Source organism: Notolepis coatsorum (genome assembly GCF_963971535.1).
Source record: "Notolepis coatsorum genome assembly, chromosome: 5".
NCBI lineage: Eukaryota > Metazoa > Chordata > Actinopteri > Aulopiformes > Paralepididae > Notolepis > Notolepis coatsorum.
The window spans coordinates 202819625-202844847 of NC_140169.1; the positions used below are offsets into that span (position 1 = coordinate 202819625).

At 44.7% G+C, this 25223-nt stretch overlaps 1 protein-coding gene across 1 annotated transcript in view; it reads right to left on the minus strand.

The window, feature by feature from the left end:
• trappc10 (trafficking protein particle complex subunit 10) overlaps positions 1-25223 on the minus strand; it is a 122490-nt gene that overhangs the window by 92065 nt on the left and 5202 nt on the right. The window contains exons 3-7 of the mRNA XM_084315204.1: positions 17580-17715; positions 10266-10465; positions 7504-7699; positions 2530-2641; positions 357-604 (exon numbers count right to left, since the gene is read on the minus strand). Coding sequence (XP_084171330.1) covers positions 357-604; positions 2530-2641; positions 7504-7699; positions 10266-10465; positions 17580-17715 — 892 coding nt within the window. The remainder of the gene's footprint in view (positions 1-356; positions 605-2529; positions 2642-7503; positions 7700-10265; positions 10466-17579; positions 17716-25223) is intronic.

Sequence of the window (25223 nt, forward strand, 5' to 3'; positions counted from 1 at the left end):
GTTAAAGGGTTAACCTTCTGTGGTGTGGTAGTGAAAGGGTTAACCTTCTGTATTATGGTAGTGAAAGGTTAACTGTCTGTAGTGTGGTAGTTAAAGGGTTAACCTTCTGTGGTGTGGTAGTGAAAGGGTTAACCTTCTGTATTATGGTAGTGAAAGGTTAACTGTCTGTAGTGTGGTAGTGAAAGGTTATTTTAGTTTTAGTTATTTTAGTATTTAATGGCTATATAACCGAGACCCGTCGTACTGTATTTCGTGCTTCCATGTCCCATGGAAAAATGACAACTATTTAAAAATGTAAAAATTAATTTACTTTTTTGTTCCAACGAGGAAACCAACCAACACAGAGGATGACGTACCTCCAGCAGCTGGAGCTCCTGGACGCAGTTGTGCAGCAGCTCCAGGGCCCTCTGGGTGACCTCCCAGGGCCTCTGGAGGAAGATGAGCAGGGTGCACTGGCGGGAGAACAGGTAGCTCCGGAGGTCCAGCAGGCTGGCCTCGCCCCGCTGGATGCCGTCCCTCTTGTCCATGTCGATGGGCCGACGCAGCAGCAGGCCGCTCCAGCTCCGCACCGGGGCACAGAACGAGCCCAGCCAGTTCGCCCCGTCTACGGGGGAGAGGGGGGACAGAGGGAGGGGTCACCGACTGGGATGTACTCGGCATATGACTAAAATAGCTAGATCGGGTATCGGAGAGTATGTTTTACTTATTTTTTGTTATTTAATTTGAATAATAAATAACAATTCAGTACATTTATATCTATGTGTTAATTTGTTACATTTTGTTTCACTAAGTTAGGAAAGTAATGTTTTAAGTCAAGCCTGATGTTGCCTTGCACAAAATAATGATCCCAGTCTCTTCCACACAGTGAGGCATACAGTTTATTAATTGAACAATGGGTATCAGATCGGTACTCGGTATCGGCCCGATACCCAAAGCTCAGGTATCGGGACTGAAAAAGTCTGATCGGTGCATCCCTACTACAGAGGAAAGGAAAGGATAATAGTGAGAAGAGCCAAGGTTTGAGGCGTCAATGAAAGACGTACTGTGAGCACAGAGTACGGTAGAGAGGTCAGTGAATAATGAGACACTGAGGACAGAGTACGATAGAGGTCAGTGAATAATGAGACACACTGAGGACAGAGTACGATAGAGGTCAGTGAATAATGAGACACACTGTGAGGACAGTACGATAGAGAGGTCAGTGAATAATGAGTCACTGAGGACAGAGTACGATAGAGGTCAGTGAATAATGAGACACTGAGGACAGAATGATAGAGGTCAGTGAATAATGAGACATACTGAGGACAGAGTACGATAGAGAGGTCAGTGAATAATGAGACACTGAGGACAGTACGATAGAGAGGTCAGTGAATAATGAGAGACACTGAGGACAGAATGATAGAGGTCAGTGAATAATGAGACACTGAGGACAGAATGATAGAGAGGTCAGTGAATAATGAGACACTGAGGACAGAATGATAGAGAGGTCAGTGAATAATGACACTGAGGACAGAATGATAGAGGTCAGTGAATAATGAGACACTGAGGACAGAATGATAGAGAGGTCAGTGAATAATGAGATACTGAGGACAAAATGATAGAGAGGTCAGTGAATAATGAGACACTGAGGACAGAATGATAGAGAGGTCAGTGAATAATGACACTGAGGACAGAATGATAGAGGTCAGTGAATAATGAGACACTGAGGACAGAATGATAGAGAGGTCAGTGAATAATGAGATACTGAGGACAAAATGATAGAGAGGTCAGTGAATAATGAGACACTGAGGACAGAATGATAGAGGTCAGTGAATAATGAGACACTGAGCACAGAGAATGATAGAGAGGTCAGTGAATAATGAGACACTGAGGACAGAATGATAGAGAGGTCAGTGAATAATGAGACACTGAGCACAGAGAATGATAGAGAGGTCAGTGAATAATGAGACACTGAGGACAGTACGATAGAGAGGTCAGTGAATAATGAGACACTGAGGACAGAATGATAGAGGTCAGTGAATAATGAGACACTGAGGACAGAATGATAGAGAGGTCAGTGAATAATGACACTGAGGACAGAATGATAGAGGTCAGTGAATAATGAGACACTGAGGACAGAATGATAGAGGTCAGTGAATAATGAGATACTGAGGACAAAATGATAGAGAGGTCAGTGAATAATGAGACACTGAGGACAGAATGATAGAGGTCAGTGAATAATGAGACACTGAGCACAGAGAATGATAGAGAGGTCAGTGAATAATGAGACACTGAGGACAGAATGATAGAGAGGTCAGTGAATAATGAGACACTGAGCACAGAGAATGATAGAGGTCACTAAGATAAACGGAGATCTACAGTAGTACAGTACAGTACTACAGTACAGACTCATTTCACCACGGGGGCCTGTTGGGATATCACTTCTCATTAATCCACAATGGAGACTGTGCTCCACCACGCTAAACACGATGCCACGCAGGTGTTGACGTAGAGCTGAGAGTTAGATGGTCGTGTCGATGGCTACTGTACCTCCAGCTCCGAAGTTCAGGACGTACTGAGTGAAGAGAGCGTCCAGCTCGTCGTACTGCACCAGAGCGTCCTCAAACTGCTGCAGCATCTCAAAGACGAAGGCCAGCTCCTCCTGCACACACACACACACACACACACAGTAAGGCTGAGATGATATGCCATTTGGAAGAATCGATAAATCGGGACAAAATAATAGATAAATATTGATTTTTTTATTATTATTTTGCATGTGTAATTTTTTTTTAACTATTTATACTTTTTTCTTAAAAAAGAAATAAAACGATTATTTAACGTTAATTTGTGTGTGTAACATTAAATAATAGTTTGTAACGTTAAATACGTTTAGTTAAATAAAAAAATTATATTTCTTGATTCAGAAAATTTTTATGATGGATGAACAAAACGTTCAATTTTTTATTTAAGAGCTTTTTAAGCACCTCGTTAAAAAAATTGCCGTTTAAGGAATTCCAGGGCCCTCATTCATCAATGTGTGCGTAGAACATGTTCTATTTCCACACGTAAGCACGGAATGTAGAACCAGTGTACGCACAGGGAAGTCGGGATTCATCACACGTGCGTACGCAGGCTCTACGCACACCTGTCATGATGAATCCCACCTTGGCTCTGCGCCGAGGCTCGTGCACACTTTCACGTATTTGCATACCAGAAACGCCCCGATTAACCATATACGGTAATGGAATACACCCATGAAATGTGGAAAAATGGACTAAGCCGAGGGAAGCGTGTCATGAGACAGGCTGACAGACGTGTACACTTACGGTGATGTCGGATATGATATCTATTAACCATTGCTGCCTGGGCAGCGCAAACACTAATAAATACCGCGCTGGAATATGACTGCCTTTTCCCGTGTTGTTTGATTAATACCCAGGGATTAAAGTTCTCCTCAATTTTATTCCAAATCGCGATGGATCTCCCGTCAATTTTCTACCTGCTGCATATGATTTCTAGAGGCATACTACAATCTATTTTGATGTCAGTATTGGGTATCCTATATATAAACAATAATACGAGAGCATATACAAGAACAATGAATCTCACTGCATGTATGATGTAGCCTGCCTTTCAATACATGAACTTGAATTCCATCATGTTTGTGTGCGGGACTCACAAGGCTGTTGTCACAATGGGTGGTACCGGTATGCAGTAATAATAACAGTCCACACAATATCACGATCCATGCCATAGCCTATGTTCTATTAGGACATGATCTGTGACGACAAATGTTCTAGAATGTTTGATTACGATATCATACTCTGACAGCATGCCTATATATGATCAACAAAAACGCGAACTTGAATCCCATCATATACATAGTCTGTCCACTATCTGGTGTCATTGCAATGCGTTTTCTATTCTTTCTTATACAGTAAAAAGGGGGAAGAACACTATATTCATATGACTTGTATTCTGCTTACAGCTTCGAAATTCCACTTGTTTCGTTTAACGTAAAGCCTTTTAAATATAATCAAAACGTTCCCGTGTTTCTGCGGTCTGCGCAAAATAATAACGAGTTGAGCTTTATGATTTATGATGAATTGAAAATGGGGGACCCTGATGTAAACAAGACGAAAGTCTTTCTCTGGTCTGCATCCCCAATTAACAATTGTATGTACTGAGCTGTACTGTACCCATTCTGCAATCTGTTAATAAACTTTTCAATCAATCAATCAATCAAGCTACGCGGAGCGCAGTCAGTCAGTAGCCTATATTCCGATAACGCTATATAAACCATGCTGCATTCATTCTGAGAGAAAGATCTATTATTCCAAATGCTATTTATAGTGTTTTGACCATAATGACACTAATGTTGCTATTTTACAATGAACTATAATGAACTACGGTTCGTACAGAACATGCCAGTGTTATTATGCACAGAAGCTCATTTCCTTGTTGTAATAATATATTCTACCACTGGGCGCCAGGTACGCATGGTCTGACCTGTGCGTAGACGTAAGCACGGAGTCAAGTTCAAGTTGAAATTGATGAATCCCACTCTTTGCTTAGAAATGATCGTACGCACAGGGTAAGCACAAATCTGTGCGTAGAACACGTTGATGAATGAGGGCCCAGGCCTTGACTTTTTATTTTATTAAATATTTTTATCAATCACTTTAACACTAACACTTTGATCACCATGGTTCAAATTCATAATTTACCATCCCTAGCCAGCTCTATTTGTCTATGGAGAAGTTCCCCTTCTTTGCAGGGCTATAACTTTTTAAATTCTATTGCTAAATTGCCATTATTATGGCCCATTCAATGTCCTATATCCATTGTTCAGGGTGTAGCAACGATATACTTTTTCATTCACATATTCATACTAAAATATGGTCTAAAGTATAAGTATGTTTTTATCGTTTTCTGCAGCTTTCTCCAGAACTTGATTTATAGCTCCAAATGCATTATATTGATGATCAAATAAAAATGTCAACGGGAGGTACTTCTAGAAGTTACTACGTATCATCTGATATTGACCGGATGGGCGAGGGGGCGTTTATAATTCCGTGGGCAACGTTATACCATTCATCTAGTGTGGGTCATATGATCATCAGATCAGTTAGTATAGAATACGTTAGAAAATAACGTTGAAACTCACCATATCTTCCTCGCGCCGTTGGACGATCAGCGTGGAGTAGACAGTTTTCGATTATGGGATGTTGATCCTGATGAACCATTTCCAGGTTGTATAATACTATATACGTCCAAATAACGTTGTTTATTGAGTTAGGGCGAGCGATTGATTATCCAGTGTGTTGAGATGGAGTCCGGCTACCGATCGCGAGTGCCCGGACGGATTATGGATGAGCACTTCCTGTTTGGCGCGCCCCTCCCGCGTGTTGCTTTTTAACAGCGGAGGAGTGCAAGAATGTGACAATTTGACCATGTGACCGCGGCAGCGCGAGAGAGCGGCAATGCGGAAATAGGCTGTCTATTGCCATTCTCTAAGACAAACGCTAACCTTAACCAGCTCCTTAACAGCGCCTAAACTTAACCGTTCTAACCTTAACCAACTCCGAAACAATGCCTAACCTTAACCTTAACCATGCCTAACCTTAACCTTAACCATAGAAAGAATATTGCCATTCTCTAAGACAAACTCTAACCTTAACCAGCTCCTTAACAGCGCCTAAACTTAACCGTTCTAACCTTAACCAACTCCGAAACAATGCCTAACCTTAACCTTAACCTTAACCATGCCTAACCTTAACCGGCGAAAGAATACACGTAAAAAAAAAAAAAAATGATGGGATTCGAACTTGTCAACAACGGACCGCAGGACCGCTGCGCTGCCAGGTGAGCTGAGCTTCGAATGAAAATCATGGCGGATTAGGGCGGTTACATAATGCCGCAAGCTCTGCCGCTCTGCTCTGCGGTTGCCGCGCCTGCCGCGGGGCGTGTCGCAGCCAATCAGGGAAAACGCGGAAGCAACGGCAGCACTGCTCCGCTGTTAATAAGCAATAGGCGCCCCTCCCTCTTGGCCGATCTGCCGATCGGCCACCAGATGGCGCTCTCGAACCGTTAGACAGTTGAGTGGAGCTCACCAGTACATCTCATGTCTCCGGAGGAGAAATATGATTTCGATCACAGATTTTTGAATTATTGATATCAAAGACGAGTTACGGCATCTTCGGCAGAATGAGCATGGCGAGGAATGACGTCTAAACACGTCATCGGCGATTAAAGTGTTAACTGCCACGCTTATATCCATCAATGTAGCCTCACTGCCACCAGTCTAAGCCTATGGACATGTTTACCTTCTTTGCAGGGCTATAACTTTTTAAATTGTATTGCTAAATTGACATTACTATGGCCCATTCAACATCGATTATCTATCGTTCAGGATGTAGGAACGTTTTACTTTTTTATTCATAGATTCATACGAAAATACCGTCTAGAATATAAATATGTTTTTATCGTTTTCTGCAGTAATTCCTAGAACGCTAGTTATAGGCATAAACGCATATATAGATTATCAACTGCTGTTTGTTGGCGATACACGCTATATTAAAAATTTCAACTGTACATGATCCTAAACGTTATGACTGATCATGCGCGGATGAACGGGGGGGGGGGGGGGGGGGCGTTTATAATTCCGTGATCGTCAGTAAATGCTTTATGTAGTATGGGTGATATATTGATCAGAGCAGTTTGCATTATAATAATAAACACTCACGCTGAAAATGACGTCAGCGTCCTCTTACCGCTCGCCGATGAGACTGGAGGAAAAAGATCCCACTTATTTGACGGCGATTGACTCGATCCATTTCCGGTTTGTATAATAATAATAAACGCCCAAATCATCTCGATTATTGAGTTATGGCAGCGATCCATATACACAATGTGTGTCTAGAGTCACGCAACAATATGTGCCTGCTGGACGCATTTCCCCGGTGCACTGAGATCACAAGAGATCCATTTCCGGTTGTAACTCGCCGATCATCCACCAGGCGGCAGTATTGAAGCGTTGCAGAGTTGTGCAGGCTCCCACTGCATCAGACCAGGCTCCGTGAGGGAATTATGAATAACATGGCGAAAAAATGAAATATGATCTCAATAACGTCGTACGCCGTGGAATGGCAGAATTAGCATGAACGTGAATCACGTTGTACAACGTTTTTGGCGCAGGATGTGTTAAGGACCTTGTACCATGCACCTGCACCATGAAGTATTCACACACAGACACACACATGGTTGTCCCAGTCCACACACACACCTGCACCATGAAGTACACACACACAGACACACACACATGGTTGTCCCAGTCCACACACACACCTGCACCATGAAGTACACACACACAGACACACACATGGTTGTCCCAGTCCACACACACACGGTTGTCCCAGTCCACACACACACACACACACACACATGGTTGTCCCAGTCCACACACACACATGGTTGTCCCAGTCCACACACACACGGTTGTCCCAGCCAGTCCACACACACCTGCACCATGAAGTATTCGCAGAAGCTCCAGCCGGGCTGGGTGCGTTTCTCCCGCAGCGTGCGCATGTCATCCTCGAAGCGGCCCAGGTTCTTGGTGAAGGACATGAGGAGCAGCGTGCGCAGCTTCAGCAGGAAGGAGCTCCACGACTCCTGGGACCGGGACGAGTCCTTCAGGGGGTCCGACAGAACCACGCACCTGGGGGGGAGGGGGGGGGGAGGGAGGAGAGACAGAAGGACCAAAAGTTTAAGTTCATGTTCAAGTTTCTTTATTAGTTGTCATACAAAAATACAGAATACTTTTATATGAAATGCTTTTTTCTGTTTTGCTCCTGAGAGTGTGCTAGATAAAAAAATAGATAGTATAAAATAGAAAGTCAAAAGTACGTAAACAAGTGTAAACAAAAGTGTTCAATATACATACAATATACAATACAGAGTAGAAAAATTAGTAACCGAGTTACAATACAATATACAGTACAATGCAGAAATGGGATGAGGTACAACTTAGGGTAAGGTGCAATGAGGTATGAGTTGTAGTGCAAATCTCTTTAAAGTGGGTGCTACAGTGAGTTGTTTATTTAAAGTTAGTGTGTACGTGTGGATGTGTGTGCTGTGAGTAGGGCTGTACCGAATGCTTCGAAGCTTCGATCATAATGTTGACATTCGAATTCTAAATCAACATTTGAATTTTTTATTTTTAATACATTTTTTTTTTTTTTGTCTATTCAATCTGTTTAAACCAATGGGGGTTTTCTTCACAGTTGCAGTTAAAGAGTAGGCTACACTAATATTATAATATTATACTATAAGTCGTCACCATCACTTTCATTAAAGAAAGTTGATTTAATAAAAGAAAAAGACTAATTTAATCAGATGAATCACTTTATTCAAATTGAGGATTTAGTTTATAAAAAAATTTAATAAAAAGAAAAACTTTTGAATGAAGTTTTTTTTAAGTAATTTTTTTTTTATAGACATTCGAAGCTTTGTTCGAATACTTCAATCGAAGCTTCGAATGTTAAAAAATGACATTCGGTACAGCCCTAGCTGTGAGTGTATTTTATAGTTTGTTACATAGTGTTATTGTCATTGAGCAAAAGATGCATCATGCAGTAAATAATGCAGAGGTTTCTCAAGGTCACCTGGGTGAGAGTTTCTGTCCGTTATGTTGCGTTTGTCTGCACACGTTTCAAGTAGTGATGCACGATATATCGGCCGCCGATATAATATCGGCCGATATGGCAGTTTTTTTACACATCGGTATCGGTCCGATATCAAGATAGGGCCGATATTATTTTTTTTTAATTTTCTTTATTTTCTTTTTATCTTTTTTTTTTTCTTTTTAAATGTTTTGGCCTTAAATAGTTTAAAAATATCAGTCATTTCTGAAAATAAGTTACAAAAGTAAAAAATTTATAAAAAAAATAAGCGTTTGGAAAATAGCTCTTTATTTGATTATCATAAAAAAGTGTTTTCTATACAGAGATATCGACATCGGTAAATATCGGTATCGGCCAGAACAGCAATATTAATATCGGTTATCGGTATCGGCCACAATTTTCACATCGGTGCATCACTAGTTTCAAGTTTAGAAATACTAGTTTTTACATGAAGAATAACTGCACGGTTCATGAGAAATCATAAGGACACAGATGTGAAACATCAGGATAGAATTCTCTACATGAAGTAGAGTCGCCACTAGAGTATCTGCCTGTCAGTCAGTGAGTCAGTCAGGGTGAGCTAAAAGGCTAACTACACCTCACATAATCCAATGTTATTTCTATGGTTAAAGGGGCCCTTGTCTCCTGACTGGTGGCTGGTCAGTCCAGGGTCAGACACCTGTGCATTTTTCTTGTTACGTGACTCTCACTCTACACATCCCGAGAACCCTGTCTGAACTGGATCATATGGGAAAAAGCACAGGTGTCTCATATTGGGATTGGTCAGCAAGCAGACGAGTATATCAGACCATGGAGTAGAGGGATGAATGAATGAATGAATGAATGAATGAATGAATGAATGAATGAATGAATGAATGAATGAATGAATGAATGAAAACTTTATTTAACAGATTGCAGAATGGGTACAATACAGTACGGCTCAATACATACAATTGTTAAGGGGATGCCGACCAGAGAAAGACGTTTGTCTTGTTTACATCAGGGTCCCCCATTTTCAATTCATAGTGCAGCTTCTTTTCCACTCTGCATTGCTGTCAAAAAGCCTGTTGTAATCCATGGACCACCTGATGATTAATGTAATTATCATTCCTGATTGTTCAATAAATGCAAGACATATTGTTTGAACTCGTTTTCCCCTGTGTCTAATACTCTATCCTTCTGTCCTGATTCGAGGAGTAAACACAACGACCCACACCATGCATCGTCATTGGAGCAGCTCCAGACTCTATACTAAAGGCTGAGACCACTTATCAATAATTATCGATAACTGCGTGATATCGATAAGTGGTGTCACATAGATATATTTGCATATGTAATTTTTTTTAATAAAAATGATATATATATATTTTTTTTTTATAAATACTATACTAAAATTCTAGGTCTTGTGGCATGTTTTAGTTAAAACATCCCCATTTCATGTAAATTCTGTTGAATTGCAACTCTGCATTCAATATGCAGTGCACTCCTCCATCACATCCAGAGACCACATATACATCTCTTAAATGCTTTTCGGAATGTGCCCGCAAAGTCCCAAGTGAGCCCCGCATCTGAGCGCTCTGTGCCGAGACGTCCCCTTCTCACCTGTCGTTCTGCTTGTTGCAGAAGTCGTTGCGGATCTTGTCCACGATGGAGGAGCGAGGCAGGATGTTGGTCTTGTTCTTCTTCTTGGCGTCGCTGGTCTCCACGACGACAATGACCCAGTCGGCCGAGCCGTGGACGCGCAGGCTGCTCTGCCAGCGGGTCATGTCCTCCTTTACGGAGCCCTTGTACGCCTCCGTGTCCTGGAGGAGTGGGTAGAGGAGGATACTTAGAGACACACATCCTCCAGGGAGAGTTTCTATTTGCTGCTAGAAAACATCTGTTATCACTGATCCTAGGTCTTAATTTTGTTGATACTGTCGATTTGTATTGACTGCTATGACTGCATGTTTGTCCCTGCTGTCCACAATGCAATGTCTCGGTCAGGATTGTATGTAGTGCAACTGCCTATTTGTTTTGTATTTAAATGATTTTTTCATGTGCTGCAGAACAGGAACCTGCTGAAAAACTGAGTCAGGACAGTTTAAATGTACATTGTGAAATGTCTTTTTGTACCCTTTCCTGTATAAATAAAGTAAAATGAACAAATGAGTGGTCACCCATTTCCAGAGGAGGGTTGTGAAAATAAATAAATAAAAAGAATAGTTTGTTTTGTTGTTCTTCAAATCCAAATAAACACTTTTATGATTATGTTCACAAAGTTAAAAAAGGGACATTTCACCAATAATACATCTGAATTCTTATTTTGTCCTAATCTTCAGTGTAGTCGATTCTCCATGATGGATGGTCGTTAGATGAAAAAGGGTTAGACAGAATGGACTTCAGGGCGGTTGGGTAGTGTAGAGGTCTAAGCAGAGACCCGAGGTTCAAATACCAGTATCCGCTGTACCTCCAGCTAGGTCAGTCGTGCCTACAAACACAATGTGGGGGGGGGGGGGCTGTTCTTCTGGTGGATCGCTAGTTTCATGAGGTGTGTGACGGATGCGTCTGTGACCCGCACCTGCACATAGTTAAGTTGTTCCCTCACCCTTATTGTTTGGTTTAGTGTTCCCCCTTAGTTGGTTAGGCTGGTCGATATGGCCAAAAATGGTATCGCGATACCGATAGATAACAATATCATATCACTCGATATTTGATATTATCGATATTGTTATAAGTATAAAAAAAAATAAAAAACAGATGTATGTTTATTTTGCAACAATTCTTTGTCGTTGCCGCCATTTTTAGTGTTACATCCCCTCACACTCCAGTTCTCAGGCTGCAGCTGGTTTAAAAGCTAAAGTAAACCGGCTTCTCTGCTGGCTGTGGCTCCAGGGGAGTTGAACAGTTCTGGCTCTGCTAGTTTCTTTTCTATCTTTTGGCGCTTTTTTGGTGGACAAACCACCGCACATGTGCACCGTGACTCGTGACTGGAAACTAGCTCTGCTAGCACACATAGCCTACTGTGTACAGACGGTTTCAAACTGTATTTTAAATTAGAAAGCAAACAAAATAAATGGACAAGAGAAAAATAAATCTCAATTTAGTCAGTATTGTCATTTGGACAAGCAAAGCCATTACTTTAAGTTGCAGGCAAGAAAGACAAGTCTGTTCACCGTCTCTGGTTTTAAAACTGCCCTGTTGCAGTTGCCGCCGCCGCCCCCCCCCCCCCCCCCCCCCCCCGCTCGATATTGATTATTAAAATATATCGCGATAATTATAGTTATATCGCCCAGCCCACACGATTTCTATTTCACATAATGACACACAACACATAAACTTGCATACTGATATCATATGTATTTGTTAAACCTTTGTTTGGGTAAATAAAACCCCTTATTTTTGCCTGCACCACCACCGTGTCCTCATCTTCTGGCTGCTTGGTCCGTCACAAGGTGCAACAAGGACACGAGGGGGGGGGGGGGGGGGGGGGGGGGGCTGATAAGTGGCGCCACCCAGGCCTACAGTGGGAGGAGAAACACTGGATACTAGGGATGCTCGATATTGGCTTTTTTACCGATACCGATATTCCGATATTGTCCAACTCTTAATTTCGATACCGATACCGATACCGATATCAACCGATACCGATATATGCAGGGTTCCCCCCCAAAAAACTGAATAATTTCAGGTAATTAATAATTTCACTGGATGCATTCAAAAGGCTTTCTAAATGTAAGCATTATCTGTGCAAAATATGATAATTAAAAAAGTAAAAATTAACATTACATATCTCTTGTTGTTGAATTAAACCAACATGCATACTTTTGACAATAAATAAAATAAGAATTGGTTCTTACTTGCTTGCTTGGGTAAATAAAGGTTAAATAAATGTAAAAAAAAAAAAAAAAAAAAATGTTTTTTTTTTGTTTTTACCGATACCGATATTTTCCGATATCACATTTTACTGCCGATATCGGCCGATAATATCGGTCGGCCGATAATATCGGACATCCCTACTGGATACTGTATATGGCACCCAGAGAGGTAACCCTAGACTGATTGTGCAGTGTTTCCCACAGGTAATCCGAGGGCGTCTGAGCAGGCGATAAACTGGGACTGTGTACATGATGCAAACGAGACGTTATTAATGTGTTGCTGTATCAATTTGGGAGATTTATTTGCAGTGTGTGGGCCTGTTTGACATCACCGGGCATGGGCTGCCACAAATCAACCTATGTGCTCGTTGCATGACGACGAGTGTATATACCAATCTGGTTGTACAACAGTCACTCTTCAAGAGGTAAACAAGTGATTTACTAGCTATATGGGGTAAGCTACACAAACACGCATATAGACCTACAGTGAGTCATGCCATACAGATTAAGTTTTATTACTTACATACAAAGAAAGAGACACACAGACAGGCAGACACAGGTTTGGTTACAGTCACGCTCCAATACAGCCTGTATTTCAGTGTAACGGGAGGAGGCTACTCTATGTATTTCAAACAGGGATAGATTAACACACCACTGAAATAACCTGCATCTACTGTTCCCAGTCTGAACCACAGCGTTTCCTCAGGCAGTTACCATTCAGAGCATCAAATAGCAGTTTTTTTTTAAGTGAACCAAACCATTCTTATTTAATACATTTTTATATTTAGAGGCAACCTATTTTTCATAGCCTAATTGATCTAAAAGATGCACATGCTACTGTTTCTGTTTGTTTATTAAAACCGGTTGATAGGCCAATGCAATGCTGTTATTATAGGCTACGATGGTGAATGGTGTCATTTTGATTTATTGTCGGTCAGCTGAGCCGATCAACGTTCTGAAGGATTATCTGAAGTGCCTATTTATGTGCAATACCCTTTGATTTTAATTATCCATTCTATTAAAAAGAATAACTGAATTTAACAGAATTTTCTAATATTCCTATTCGACTAATCGAAAATGATTTTAGTCAGTCATGCACATCCCTAATGCGTATAGCACAACGCTCTACAGCTGGCGCACAGCACTGTCAGGGGCAACAGTGGCTCGGGAGGTAAAGCAGTCGTCTGGTAATCCGGAGGTTCCCGGTTCGATTCCCACTCCTCCCAGGGTGTGTTTTAGACACAAGCATGTCGAAGTGTTCCTTCCAGGGTAGCCTAGTTCCCAAGACTCAACTCACTCACTCAAAATACAACTCCAAAACGTTCCTGTAAACATGTTGTGACCTGTGCATTTACCACGTGGAGAAATAAAAAAAATAAATCGTTTTCTAAGCAGATATATACTCAGAATTTTTTTTTGCCTAACCCCTGCTGTCTGGGCGCAGTGATTTCACGTCACCTGTGTACCTTTCTAACGTCAACAACAAATCCAATGTGACTGACGTATTTGGAGTGAGTGAGTTGAGTCTTGGGAACTAGGCTACCCTGGAACACCTACTTCCAGTGAATGACGCTAAACTAGTGCGGGCGTTCCAGACGCCTAATGCATGCACAGAGATGAAAAAGGTATGAATCTTCTTTTCCAACTCCAGGGTAGAGGGAAAATAAGCAAATTTCCCCCAAAAATGGCCTGTTCCCTTAACCCCTAACTGCTTCCGATGAGCAGGTCGGCACATCGCCGTCGGTGTGTGTGAATGTGTGAGTGAACGGGTAAAATGTGAGGAACAAATTGAAAAGCGCTTTGGATAAAAGCACTATATAAATGCACCCTTCACACATCACTATCCATATTTCCGACTCTGGAATGATTGCCTACAATGTGACAGATCAATCAAAGAATCCAATACGTTCTGTGGATGGCTGGCGGTCTTCACAAAAAGGTTTTTAGTCAAAGGAAACCCTTCTAATGAGCCGTTAGCTATTGGGACAAGATCTCAAGAAACAAAACTCCTGTTTTTTTTTTTAAACAAGCAAAGCCTGCCACTTATGAGTTCTGTGCTGAAACACAGACGTCATCAAAATCGGTCACAAGACGGTCACTTCCTTAAACAAGGGAGCCTCTGCGGTCGCCTTCCTGTTTGCCCAACTTAATTCCACCCGAGTAGTCTTTTCCTTCTCTTGCTGGACAAACAGAACAGAGGCGGGGTCCGTTTACACCGAGGAGAGACGTGAACAAGTTGTACAAAGGGGAACTTCAACATGTGGACAAATTCATTAACGCATCAATAATAAATAGCCGGCTACCGCGCAATGTTTTTCAAGAACATTTATTTGGCGGTCGTAGCGTGGCCTTGGAGGGAGAGAGTGTATGTATATGTAAATATATATGCGTGTGTGTGTACGTGTTACAGCAGATATCCCATCAGCAACAATCGATCAAATCAAGCCACTGACACCAGACTTGACGTGTGATTTTTTTAACTGTGTGAATATTTTGAATCAATTCAAACAAATTTAACGTTTCATTCAATCTCAGATTGATGGAAAAGTGAAAATCAACGTGTGTGTGTGTGTTAGAGCGTGCGTGCATGCGTGTGTGTGAGTGTGCATGTATGCGTGTGACAGCGTGCATGTGTGTGTGTGAGCGTACGTGTGAGTGTGCATGCCTGTGTGTGTGTGAGAGAGCGTGCATGCGCGTGTGTGTGTGAGAGTGTGCATGTATGTGTGTGAGACAGGGTTCCCACGGACCTGGAAAACATGGAAAACATGGGATTCATGGGATTCATTTTCCAGGTATGGAAAGGCATGGAAACTGAGCAAAAGTGACCAATTACATGGAAATAGAAACAGTTGTCCTGGAAATTTTTATTGGATGATGTGTAATAAAATGTAACTATTGAGCACAGAATTAACATGAGTTTATAAAAACCCTTTACACGTGAACAGCTTTTACTGTAGATAGAAATGGATGATCCCATGTTGTAGAGCATGCTCTTGGCATCCTATATGGTATATTGGATGTTGGAATTTGATGCAGGCAGCTTGGTGAGCCAATGGAGCCTTGGCATCTACAGTGAAATTTGAGTGAAACTTCTTATGCAAGTTTATCCTCAAATGTAAGTAGCTGTGTTTTAACTGTGTGGTAAACCTGGGTTTATCAACGTTAGTTAGTAAGCAGTGCAATCTTGCTAACTAGCTAGCCAACGTTAGCTCTCATAACGAGCCAGTTAGCCAGCGCCAGGTACAGTAGCTAGCCAACGTTAGCTCTCATAACGAGCCAGTTAGCCAGCGCCAGGTACAGTAGCTAGCCAATGTTAGCTCTCATAACGAGCCAGTTAGCCAGCGCCAGGTACAGTAGCTAGCCAACGTTAGCTCTCATAACGAGCCAGTTAGCCAGCGCCAGGTACAGTAGCTACCAACGTTAGCTCTCATAACGAGGCAGTTAGCCAGCTCCAGGTACAGTAGCTAGCCAACGTTAGCTCTCATAACGAGCCAGTTAGCCAGCGCCAGGTACAGTAGCTAGCCAACGTTAGCTCTCATAACGAGCCAGTTAGCCAGCACCAGGTACAGTAGCTAGCCAACGTTAGCTCCAGGGGCGGGGCTAGGGGGTAGCTACTTGGGCTCAAGCCCCGAATGTTTTCTGAAAAGCCCCGAATCTATTTTAAAAAAAATATTTTTTTTTTCTTTTTTCTGACAATTCATCATTGTTACATGAAAATATGTTTGCACCAGATTTAGCAGAAGCTAATTTCCATTTGTGGTCTATCCAGCTGCTAACTGTATTTGAGTGAGTTAAGTCTTGGTGTCATGGTAGACTCAGACCTAAGCTTTAAATCACAATCAACAAGTTGACAAAAACTTAATTCTTCCACCTTAGAAACATAGCTAAAGTACGGCCATTTATAAATCAAAAGGACGCTGAAAACCAGATCCATGCCTTTATTTCAAGCCAACTCGACTACTGTAATGCACTCCTTACCGGCCTCCCGAAAAAATACGATGATAACTATTTTATTGCAATGCACTATTGCATTATTTTATTCTATTTTACTAACTATTTTATTGCACTATTTTACTTTGTATCAGTGAATCATAGACGCCTGGCCATAAGAGCATTCGGAGCATCTCTGCTCTCCCACTATTGAACTTGGGGGAGCAAAGGTATGCTCTTGCTCCACCACTTTTTGATCATATGAAAAATATGATATACCCCCCCCCCCCCCAATATATAAATCTAACCATAACTACGTTATGGTTAACTGAGTTTTATAGTGAAAAGAGCAGCTTTATTGGTCAAGATTGAAGGCTCTATATTGCAGGAAATTGCACGTACAGGTTAATTAAATTCAAAAAAAATCTGCCGCTTGCCTGCAAAAAAAAAAAAAAAAAAAAAAAGACGGGCACCTATCTGGGCTAAGCCCCGGATCTCCTATAATCCTAAATCCGCCCCTGGTTAGCTCTCATAACGATAACCAGTTTGATTTACAAAAGCTTTTACAAACGCTTTTACAGAGTAAGAGTAGTAGGGGTGAAACGATGCAACCTCACAACGATTAATTTCGATTATGATTACGAGGAGTTGAGAAGAGTAGGAAAAGAAGACAGGAGCGGACACGAGGGGAGGTGTGGAGAGGAGGACAGGATGAGATAGGAGAGGAGTGGAAGAGAGAACATATATCAATCCCAGTGCTCATGTGTTCCAGTTCAATAAATTGTTGTTCATCTACAGCTTGTTGCATTATTTCATGCATTGATATTATCAATAAGACATAATCTCTAAGCATTTACAATGTAGACTTGACTGGTACATCTTTTAAATCAAGTAAGTAGTCAGGTGTCCTAGGGGGTTGTGTGTGTGAGGGGAGGGGGGGCGCGGATGGGGGCGGAAAACTTCAGGGGCCTATAGATCATCACTTAATATGGTACCTGGAAAATCAGGAGGTAGTATGGAAAAAAAATTCAAGGCAAGCGTGGGAACCCTGTGAGAGCGTGCATGCATTTGTGTGCGTGAGTGTGCATGCCTGTGTGTGTGTGTGTTCTAGAAAACCAAACCCACTCACGCAGCAGTCGGTCCAGTAGATGTGGAGGAAAGGGAAGGTGAGCAGGGCTTTGTTTCCGTCTTTGGGCAGGAGGTCCTCTTTAAACTGGACGAAGTTGGCTTCCAGGTGGATCATCTTGGGAGCGCGACCATACGTCCTGAGCGACAGAAACCACAGGTCTCACACACACAGGAGCAAAGACACAGCGCCGCTAAACAACAACACTTCATGCTCGTCGTCGGTCAGACGGAGACCTTTTAAAACCGTTGCGGAACCATAATGTATCAAGCGTGAGCGAGCATTCAATAGATCTTTGAGGCGCCGTTAAAAAGGTCAACGTGCAAGATCCCTCGAATGGAACTGTGCAGGATCCCTCGAATGGAACTGTGTGGGGTAGATTTACAGTATTTACAGTAGCTTGTTGTCGTGTTGGCTCTTAGAACATTGGATTTGAAACGGATCAAAGACTTATCATGGAGGTTAAAGTGCAGACTTTCAGCTTTAATTTAAGGGTGTTTACATCCACATATCTATATATATTTGTTATTTAGCTATTATTTAACAAGGTCAATCCTTTTTTACAAGGGAGACCTGGCCAAGAATAGCAGCAACACAAGAGTTTAAAAATAAACACATTACAGATAAAAGTAACGTTGCAAAATGATCAGATAAAACATTTGCAAACAGAAAACCTGGTTACAACAGGCTTCGCCATCAGCCTGAAATACATTCAGTTTTAAGATCACACTGATGATGATTGTTCCAAGCAGCAAGTGTGGAAGACCCAAAGGCTTTCTTTTCCCATCTCTGTTGGGACTTTGGGAACAACAAAGTGCAGAAAGTCTCCTAACAGAGATTGTAATTTACATAATTCTAATTTACAGATGATAAATCTCTTGGCTGAACTGTGTAGGAATTGTAGACATCATTATACATCCCCCCCACCAAAAGTAATTGTACAAATGAACCCTTTCACTACCACACTACAGAAGGTTAACCTTTCACTACCACACATACATCAGGAGTGGGGAGAGGGGAGGGGTTGAGTGGGGAGGAGGAGGAGGGGTTGCTAATTATTGCTGGTCACACCTCAGTCTCTGCCAAGAAAGGTCTGGAGACATTTACAGTGTAATAAGTTACTGAACTCCAGTCCAAACATCAGACCAAAGCAAAGAAATGCAAACAAAGTGCAATACCAAGCAGTGCTCTTTTGCCTATAGGTCTAGAGGTTGCCGTTGACTACATTACAGATTCTACCTTTAAATAGTCATATTTCACATTTGGTTGCAAATCCTTTGCGATCAATGACTGCCTTAAGTCTGCAAGCCTTAAGTGGCCAAGTAAATGGCTGCATTTATATAGCAGCTTGTATCCAAAGTTACAATTTGTTCCTCACGTTTTACCCATTCACTCACATTCACACACCGACGGCGGAGGCGACCATGCAAGGTGCCAACCTGCTCATCGAGAGCAATTAGGGGTTAAGTGTAAGTGTTAACCGTAGGGTAAAACTTCTGTAGTGTGGTTGTGAAAGTGTTAACACTTTGTCATGTGGCAGTGAAAGGGTTAACCTTCGGTATTGTCGCAGTGAAAGGGTTAATGAGATACTCTCCACTCAAACACAGTAGGGGATATGTTGTTGACTTCTGAGCGATATGTTTTCCAGTCTCTGAGGGTTCAAAGCAAATAGAAACCATCACCTTCCCATCATCACACTAGTGAAAAGTACAGATGGGTGGGACATCTGTGACCTTTTCTAGTCGGACTTCTTCCATAGTAAAACTGTACATCAAAAAGTCACTTACGTCGCAGTCGCACCTACAGTATCTATACTTTCACTTTAAAAAGGAACACACCAACCTTATGGGAAATGCGCTTATCATCTTCTCCAGAGAGAGACAAGATGATAAGATACTCTCTCTGTGTGTTCAGTTAGAAAGCTATCCGGCTGCAAGCTAGTATAGCTAATCACAAATGAATGGAAGCGGATTATGGATCAGCTACTACCTGTTGGCCATAAAGACCTCTCCTGGCGTTTTAAGATAGCTTGTCTGACTCTGGAGAAGAAGAAGGTAAGTGCATTTCCCATAATGTTGGTGTGTTCCTTTAACGATAGGTTATGTAGATAACCTAGTTATATTAGTATAGGCTAAGCTCCCGCTCTGAGCCTTACGAGATACTCTATATCGCCTGTGATACCTAATGTATCTCCCACGAACAAAAACACATGCACCCCACCTGTATGGGGCCCCGCCCCTTATGGTGGCACCACCCATATAATCATGACTCTGGTCATGACACACCCTTCCTCGCCAAAAACCCGTCCCAGGAAAAGATCCCTCAAGAGGGAACTCAGGGCGCGCAGAGCGGGAGCTTAGCCTATACTAATATAACTAGGTTATCTACATAACCTATCGTTATATTTCGTATGGCATCGCTCCCGCTCTGAGCCTTACGAGATAATGGGGAAGAGCGGGTGCGAGACCCGACAGATGTACCCCCTGAGGACCCGTAAGCCCACATCAAGGGGTGCGGGGAGCCCTGTCACCCCATCCTTCCTAACGAAGGGGGGGCGCAGTCAACTCCACCTGAATGCGAACAAGAGGGAGCCAGAACCCCTTGAACACACCGTACAGGCGGAACCACGTGTGACTCAACACACTGCGGCCCATACCCATACACTCCCGCTACCCGACCAAAGGACGGGAAGCAGGAAAGGCCACAGACCCCAGAACCGCCTGGGAGACAGAACCCCCGGTCATGTCCATGAGGTAAAACCTTACAAAGGAGCCCGGGGAGGACCATGAAGCTGCAGCACAGATGTCCTCCACCGAGGCCCCACCCAGGAGAGCGGCAGAGGCAGCCACCCCACGAGTGGAGTGCGCCCTGACGCCCCCAGGGGGATGCCCAGCCAGCGTGTAGCAGAGGGTAACACCCTCGCACAACCAATGGGACAGGCGCTGTTCCGACAGTGCCTTACCAGCACGAGCCCCACCGTAACAGACAAAAAGCTGGTCGGTAACCCTGAAATCCTGAGTACGGCTGAGGTAAATCCCCAAGCACGGACTGGACATGACAGGTGAAGGCCCGCATCTAACTCACCAGTGTGAGGAGGAGGACGAAACGCCTGAACCACAATATCCCGGGAGCGGAAGGAACTCCGGATATTCTCAGGCACGAAAGCAGGATTAGGTCGCAGAGTGACACCGCAATCGGTCCGAAAAGACAGGCACTCTGGACGTACCGAGAGAGCACAGAGCTCACCTACGCGTTTAGCGGAAGTGACAGCCAGAAGGAACGCGGTCCTGAAGGACAGCTGTCCCAACGGCGCCCGCTCGAGCGGCTCAAACGGGGCCAAGGACAACCGACCGAGGACCAATTGAAGATCCCAAGTCGGAGCCAAGGAGCGTTGCACCGGCTTAACGCCGTAAGCGCGACAGTGGAGGGAGCATGCGCATTCCAGATGGTAACACCATCAGGATCAAGAACCTGCACCCCTCAACGTACCCGTCCCAACAACTGACCTAACAGATGTATGGGGAAGAATCCCTGGCGGCACGGCATCGGTCCCAGACCTGCCTGGCCATGTCCAGACGCAATCCTCACCCGTCAGGATGAGGGCCGCCCCGCGACAGTACACCTGCACCCACATTCTCCCTGCCGGGGATGTGGGGAGCCCTTAGGCCGCGCAGATGGAGGACGCCCATAGCCAGCCGCCCGCCGCCTGGTGCAGACAGGGGGAGCGTACTCCTCCCTGTCTGTCGATACACGACACTGACGTCGTATCGTCCGTCCTGATCAACACCATTTGTGGACCAGAAGGACCGCTTTCAACACCAACACATTGAACGTAGCGCAGATCGGGCAGCATGGTTTGCCAGCTGCCCCCTACTGCGTTGGCCCGACGCATCACCAGCGAGGGAGGCGTCGGTGAAAACGCGACGTGAGACAGCGCCGTAACCGTCCTAGGACGGAACCTCCCGAGCGTGTTGACAACACGCTCCGAGATGGATGCCCATAGCCCTCCAACCGTTGACTGGGAAGAGGAATACTCTACATCCAGTCTACAGCAACCCCAGGCTGGTAGAGACCTGCCTGGTACGAGACCTGACGATCCACCTTGACCGCGAAGGACCAGAACGTCATCAGGGCAGAACACTCCGTAACCCCGGATGACGCAGAGGCCCCAGTGCGGCCTCCACGCACTTGGTGAAGATGCGGGGAGCCAGAGAAAACCGAACGGCAGCCTCTGGTACTCATACGCTAACCCTGCAAAGGAAGCGTAGGTAAGCCCTAGGATGGAAGATCGGGGATGCGCATACGCATCCTACAGGTCTATGGAGGAGAACCAGACCCCCACCTGACAGTGTTCAACAGGTAGGAGACGATCCAAAAAATGCTGAACCTTCCCATGGGACAGGTCCAGCCTGGGTCTTACACCCCTCCCTCCCGACTTCTCGGGCAGAGAACACCGGGAGGAGAACGCCACGACGATGGCTTGCTTCGTCCACAGAGATTGGATCTCGTCGACCAGAGCTGTCCCTGCTGGAGACCCCGACAACAGGGTCTGTACCAAACCTGAAAACGGGTGGGGTTGTGTAAACACAAGTCCCCGCCTCACCATTCTCTCCATCTACCTCGACATATGGTACTGCCGTAGTCATATGTGACGACACTCCCAACGCACCCGCCGTCACGTGGCGCAGGTCCGCCAGGAACTGTAGATAGTTGGCCCGGTCCCCCCCGCTGTGCGAAGACAACCCTGGAATCGTGCGAGGAGCGCGTTCCGTGTCGGAACACCTGACCCTGACACCACCCACGAGGCAATCGCACCCAAGGGGGAACCCCGACAGAAAAGGGCCTGTCTGATACGGGGGGCTTCCGATCAAAAAAGCCCCCCCACTGAACACCCCTCCAGAACATGCTGAAGGAGTTGTTCCGCAGCCGGACATGCAAGGTGTAAGGCCCCCATGGGTTCCTACACACCGTAGCCCTGCAGTGATATCACTACCACCCCAAACCATGTGAGCTGCGACCACTTGCCAATATTCCAGGAGTGGGAGCACCAACATGATACCTGGCCTGGCGAAGGCGAGGCCGGGGAAGCCCGCACTGTGTGCCTCAAAAGGTTTCGAGCCCCCCTGCTGACAACACTTAAGTTGACAGACGTAACACCAGGCTCAACCAACACAGTTCAAGGTGTGGGAGCCGCTTGACAGCACAACATTCTCACGGACAGACCCAGGCTCAGCCATCAACTGGGTGTCAGCCCCTGTCTCCATGAGAAGCGAAGAATGGGGCCGCATACGCTTCAATGAAGGTTCGCGGCCCGCAGCCAAAGGAGAATGCTCAGAGCCCCGCCTCTGGGGATACCAGAGAGAGGATTGAACGGGGAGCGGGCTGCTCGCGGCAAAATGACGACGGAGTGGTTTACCAACACCGAAATCACCCAAAATGGCCGATCCCTCGGCCGCCAAGACTGTCGGCCTCGCGATACCCTGTCGATTCTCCAACCAGGGCACCACTGGCGGGGGAAACATGGCCGCCTGTCGAGGGCCCCGTCATCGCCGCTGACGAGGCCGTGCTCTCTCTTCTTCTGGCTGCGCGGTGTGAGGCGGTGTAGGGCCTAGGACAATACCGCCCGCGCTCCAGCAGAAGACCAAAATCCCCTGCGGAGAGGGGAACCCTGAGCGGTTATAGCTTGCGGCTGGGTCAAAGCTAATAACGTCAACATCCTCGACGGAGTGGTTTACCAACACCGTGCGCGATGTGTCGACGTCGGCCGGCCCTCAAGGCCCCTCCACCAGACACCATCTCGCCAGGCCGACCCATGGTGTCGGCCGGGCGGGGCATTGTTTCAATATATCAAAAACAAAGGACTGACGTTAACATGGAGCACCAGTGGTGATTGCAAACAGCACCCTCCACTGTGGTGTGGACCATGAAAAGGTTAAATGAATAAAAAGAGCTAAACCACAAAAACTGTAGAATGAGCAAACCCATACACACAAAGTTTAAGGGGAGACGGACCAGACCCGTCTTCATTCAAAATATTCACAACAGAACAACAGCCCTAGTTTAGCCCATTTACCAAAAAAGGTAAACAAAGCCCCCCCCCCGCACTACTCCCCCAGTATACCGATTGACCGTCAGTATGAATGGTTTGAGAGGAGAGAAAGCTGTAGCAAGACAGCCTTCTCATAGCAGAGTGACAAAATGAAACAATAGCCCCCTACACAGGGCCGCCCCAGGAGATGGGGGGCCTCGCGTCTAAAAACGCACAGGGCCTCACATTTCTCCCAAGCGGCCCTGCCCTTATACTACTGCAGCCTAACGCCAGGCAATGTGGAACCCAAGACAACAATTGCCTGTGCACAGACACGCAACATGTTTACCATGTCGGCTGGACCCATAGCCCCACTACCCGACGCCAACCCAGATGGGAACACCGTTCAACAAACCCCGCCGGAACACAAGGTAATACCTGGCTAGAACCTAGCCACGACCTACCCCGTTGTCAACCCATTTACCCGAAAAAGGTAAATAGAACTCAAAACCCCACAACAGCTACCGACTGACCTTCATTGATGAACCGGGCAAGAGGCGGGAGAGTGACAACATCTCACGGCGGAGACATTAAAACAGCATAGCAATTAGCAGTAGTGATAGCATGCGGCAGTAGCGATAGCATGTTAGCATAGCTTTAGATGTTTTAGCAGCACGCCCAAGACAGCTTGGAACCCGTTCCCTGCAGAGAACGTTCACCAAACCATCTTGCCCCTGGCGCCAACACACAACAAGGTTGTGTTAACAACACAAACCAGCATTACTAACACTAATACCCATGCCTGAAGACACAGGGCCTACCTGAGTACAAGCTGGCCCGACAGCCAGCCTTGTACAGCTGAACCTCGATGTGCAGTCATCAACCGAGGAACATCACAGGCCCGTCGTGTCGCCGAAAACATGCGTCGAAGATGCCAGGGGCCAGCAACCTCCGGTAAGCTTCCAACATTATTAATCTTCCTTAATCTTTTACATTCCGCTAGCTCGCATGGTGCAAGCATCCAGTGCACTGGGACGAAAATAGAGGAAGGGTGTGTCATGACCAGAGTCATGATTATATGGGTGGTGCCACCATAAGGGGCGGGGCCCCATACAGGTGGGGTGCATGTGTTTTTGTTCGTGGGAGATACATTAGGTATCACAGGCGATATAGAGTATCTCGTAAGGCTCAGAGCGGGAGCGATGCCATACGAAATATAACTACATATCTATCATGTGTTTGAGTATCCTGAGGAGCAGTGGTCTCTGCTTTGTTAGCAGGAAAGACAAGATAACGAATGGCCACTTAATAACGTCATCAACTAGCATTACCAAATTTAATTAATTATTATTACGCAGCACAGGTAAAACCGATTCTAATATGGATGAAAAACGAGATGAGACCCAAATGGAAGTCAATTGAGTTGAATCTAGTGGAATCACTCAGCACATTGATCTTCTCCAGATATAAAAAAGCACAGATCAAAATACACAATTACTCTATATATAACACATTTAAAATCTGGGGGGAAATATGTAAAATAAATAAAATTAAGGAACAAGAAATGATCTGCTTAAGACAAATAGCATGGGACCCAGATTTTTCTCCAAACAGTATTG